General features: G+C 39.2%; 1 protein-coding gene across 1 annotated transcript; it reads left to right on the top strand. All coding sequences in view use genetic code 11, as the record gives it.

The window, feature by feature from the left end:
* Positions 1 to 227: 227 nt before the first annotated feature.
* EGR_10865 (hypothetical protein) lies at positions 228 to 1,001 on the top strand (the record flags this gene model as incomplete). Its single annotated transcript, XM_024500114.1, has 2 exons — positions 228 to 293; positions 933 to 1,001. 2 exons carry the CDS (start codon positions 228 to 230, stop codon positions 999 to 1,001), a joined length of 135 nt encoding a protein of 44 aa, XP_024345469.1.
* Between the last annotated feature and the right edge of the window lie 3,157 nt (positions 1,002 to 4,158).

Here is a 4,158-nt window from a genome sequence, read left to right as displayed (position 1 = left end):
TTTCCCTGGAATTTGCGCCTAGGGCACCTATTTTGCTGTCTACTTATTGGAAATAATCATTATTTCTATTAGATATCTTGACGATTGCCATTGAGTAAGCGGGACTCGAGTTCATCCTCCTTGCACAAACAACTTTTCAACGAATGGTTTTGCTGAATCTTGCTAATCATGCACTTAACACTGCATTTGTAGACTACTTACTAGCACTTCATCCGGATGAGGGTGGGATGGCACTATTGAGAGCCGCTGGTGCAAATGCCGTGCACTCTGTTCGACAGCTGCTTCAGAAGGCTGTACGTAACAATATTCACCCATTCTCTTTTGATTACTTGATCGTTGCTTTAAATATCACCCCTCAAGCTTTAAAGCCAGATTATGGAGCCTTTAGTGCCCATAAAGCACAAAATTAACTTTAGGAGAATGCCATAGTTATTACTTTACTAGTAGTTCTTTTATTTAGACAAACCCAAATATGTACGAAATATATCGAAAAACAACTCTGCTCATAGTAGCCGCCGAATTCGGTTGCTATGAGGTAATGAATGACCTTCTGGAACACAAAGCATCAATGAAGCAACACTCCCCTTCATTGTGCAGCTGTTGGAGGACATTTAAACAGCGTAAAGCTTCTTCTGCAACACCACAGTCCCTTGGAAGTCGTAACTCACAGACAGTGCACCATACTAACGCGGGCCTCTATGAAAGGTTGAGATTGTTTGACATCCGCTTGACACTTGGATGTGGATCAGTGAGTCAATTTATTTCATTTATACGAGGCCCACTTGCTTTGTGCTCGTTTAAAAAGCTGATTAATTTGTTTTACTGCGTTTAAAGCCAAGTGTTTTACTTTTCTTTGCATATCATGTTACACCTAAATAAGCAAATACCCATACACTGGGAAATACGAGAATGTGCCTTTATTGCTTTCACAGGGCAAAGTAGACATGGTAAAGCTTCTCTTAGAGCCTGTTCTCCATTTACAGAGCGGAACGGAAAGTTAAATGCAGCACTCCTCGAAGCTGTGCTATTAGGTCAAGCAAAGTTAGTTCAAACCCTACTCAGCCAAGGTGCAGATGCTAATCACTCCGACGAAACAAACTCAGCAGTCATTTTTTGATCCATCGGTTCCAACAATGTGAATATTTTGGACCTTCTTATAGCCCATGGAGCAAATATTAAGCGGGTAGATGGACAAGATTAGACGCCACTCATGGAAGCTGTAAGGACTGGTAAAAGAGAAATGGTTGCTCCTTTGTTGTGCTTTGATTTGTGCATCCGTTCACGTGTACGGTTAAGTACCTCAGATTCTTTTAAATACTACTTACAAAGGCAGAGAATTTAATTGAGCCATGCCAAAATGAATGATTTTAATGAATTAGATTAAATGTGCCCTGATTTAACAGATTATAACAAAAAAGGCATTGTTCATTTGTAGCATTTGATTAAGAAGGACGTACGAAAATTTGCAGGGTCTAATGCTAAAGTAGTAAGAAAATTGAGTAGAGAGACGGCGTTGTCGCTCGCTAGGAGTCAAAACACAAGGAGATTTGCAGGATGATTTTAAAGGCCAAAGTGTAGAGAATGCCTTAAAATCCCGACAATTTGGCATTGATTATGCCAATTTTATCACAAGTGTCAGCGAAATCTTAGTGTTGTTTATTATTGCAAACAAACTTCATGCATGACCTACATGGAGTGCTTTTACAGTATAATTTCAGAATTTGCCTTTTTCCTGTTAGAAGAATGGCGACAATAATAGAAATTACTAGAGTAATTGCCACCACTTATTTTGCAGGCAAGATTTAGTTGACAGAATTCACTAAACTTAACATACTAGTGTACCACGTAAGGAGCTCGTGAAGCCCAAAAATAATATAACACTCATGCACAATATGCTATTGCTGTCGTACGGAGAGAACTAAGGGACTGTTAGTACAGCCTAGGACATGGCTGACCAGGGAAGGTAGAATGACGAAATTCCAGGTGACAGGTTATTAGAAAGTGTGATCAAAACAGGCAACTAAGGCATCCCTTTAGCTATCATAAAATTCAGTTTAAAGTTAGGATAGGTGAAGTCAAAAGTGGCTAACGCATTACCGAATGTAGGTTTGTCCAAAGATCTTCCTTTTGGACCAGAATCATAGTCTAATTTAATTAACAAATGAAGCTTGATGGCGCCTGGCTGCATTTTAGGGAATTTGTATAGGAAGTGATATAATAGATAAATTTATATAAACTGCTGCTGATCGGTAATTTCTGAGACAGTGTACTACCGATATATTTTACTGGCTGCAATGAGATATTGAAAACGTGGCTCCCAAAGGGCCATATGTAGTCTTGGCATTCAGTCTGAATATCTCTGCAGCTATAACTTTTGCACAAACTAGTGAATTTTTCAAGCTTAAGAAATGTTCCCTAAAAGGCTTTCCACTTATCTTGTGAGAGATTTGCTCAAACATATAGTAGTTACTTCTCTAATGGCTGTCGTTGTTGTCTTCAGTTGTGGGCAAGCCTATGGCTGCCAACACAACGTCAGTGGCATCAGTGTCAATTAACGTTCTCGACGGTGGATGTGGATAGCAAAAATGATTGCAAGAAAGGTGCATTTATGTTTCTCTCAGTATATTTTTATTAAAATTTGACTTTCACTCGATTTTTTTCGTGTTTGTAGTCAAGACCCCGAAAGAGAGGTGTAAAAATGCAATCTTAACATCCACTTTGTCCTCATATTCAGTTTTGGCCCTAAACACCGAGTAAACTAAAAAATAGGTTTCAGTTCGATTAACGCATGTGCATATGATCAAGCCAAATTTATCTGGAGATGTGATAACCTTACCGCTGCTTTCTTTAATTCATCTGCTTAGTGAATTTTGTAAAGTTGAATTGTCCATGAGGAGGTAGGCTGCAAATTCCAATTACCTAAATAAATCATATGGGATATTTACCAGTGGAAGTAACTGTAATATATCCAGAGGTATCAATGAATGTGTAGAAATAAATTATTAGTGGGTCATCTTCCGAGTGGAATAAATACGCAATAGATGGCATTTGGCAGGCAAACATGATGAAGCTCTGTTACCCATCACTGCACATGCCATAACGTTAGTAGTAAATAGTCAATATTTCAAAGTTTAATTTGAATTGGACACTCTAGACGTGTTTGCTAAGCATCTTGTCCTTTGCTGAATCAAAGGAGGAAAGACAGCAATTAGACCGCTTCCGCCACTCCTTCGCTTGTGTTACGCGGTTTTTTGACTCAATCAACTAAGTTGGGATGCTAATAGCTTGCCTAAACACAAAGCCGACCAACTTGAGCTATCTGCATTTCCAATTAATTGGGGAAGCTCCAGCCATCGCAAAACAATAGGCTTTTAAAGTGAAGAAATCACTCTCAAAAAATTGGACCCTGGAAAAACTTACTGGGTAGTTTTTGAAACACAGAGAGGTGCATACAGCATTTCTACTTCCGACAGATACCTTACTACACTGCAACTCAAAATTAAGCAACATTACTCACTATCTCTTATTCCAGTAGAATGGCCATGTTTGTTTTAACACCTTGAGAACAAACGTAGTAAAGTCATTTTGTTCACTACAATAGCTGCATTTCATGGACTGCATGAGGCAAAGACTGAAACATGTTTGCTGAGCATCACCAGATTATGAGAAGAGTGCTTGGCACTGCTCCTGTTTAGATGAATTTCCCCAAGTCTCGACTACCATGTTATGCGTTAAGCTGATTTCTACCTAAAATTTTCATGCGACATGGTTACTTCTACCAGACAGTGGATCGGATGAATTTGGTGCAGTTAGATTCCAATGCACTGAATATATTTAACACGACTTGTAGAGCTGCTAATCCGTGAGAACATTCGACCTCCTGATGGCCAAGCAGTGGCTATGATGAGGGAAGGCAGTGGAAGACATTGACATCAAAACAGATGCATGTCAACTCACTTTGTAGGTGTGACCTCTTCGCAGGTTAATTTTGTGAAGCTGAGCTTCAAGATTAACTTAGTGACTATTTTATATTTGCTAACATGGCGGTATTTTGAATCAATATTCTACCTAAATAAGCAAAAATCACTTAAAAGTTGGGAGGGCTTATTGGGAAGAGGCATTTTGTGTGTTGACAGAGCGCAGTTTCCTCATGTGGGC

Source organism: Echinococcus granulosus (genome assembly GCF_000524195.1).
Source record: "Echinococcus granulosus chromosome Unknown EG_S00288, whole genome shotgun sequence".
Lineage (NCBI taxonomy): Eukaryota > Metazoa > Platyhelminthes > Cestoda > Cyclophyllidea > Taeniidae > Echinococcus > Echinococcus granulosus.
This window is presented reverse-complemented; position numbering and strand designations above follow the sequence as displayed.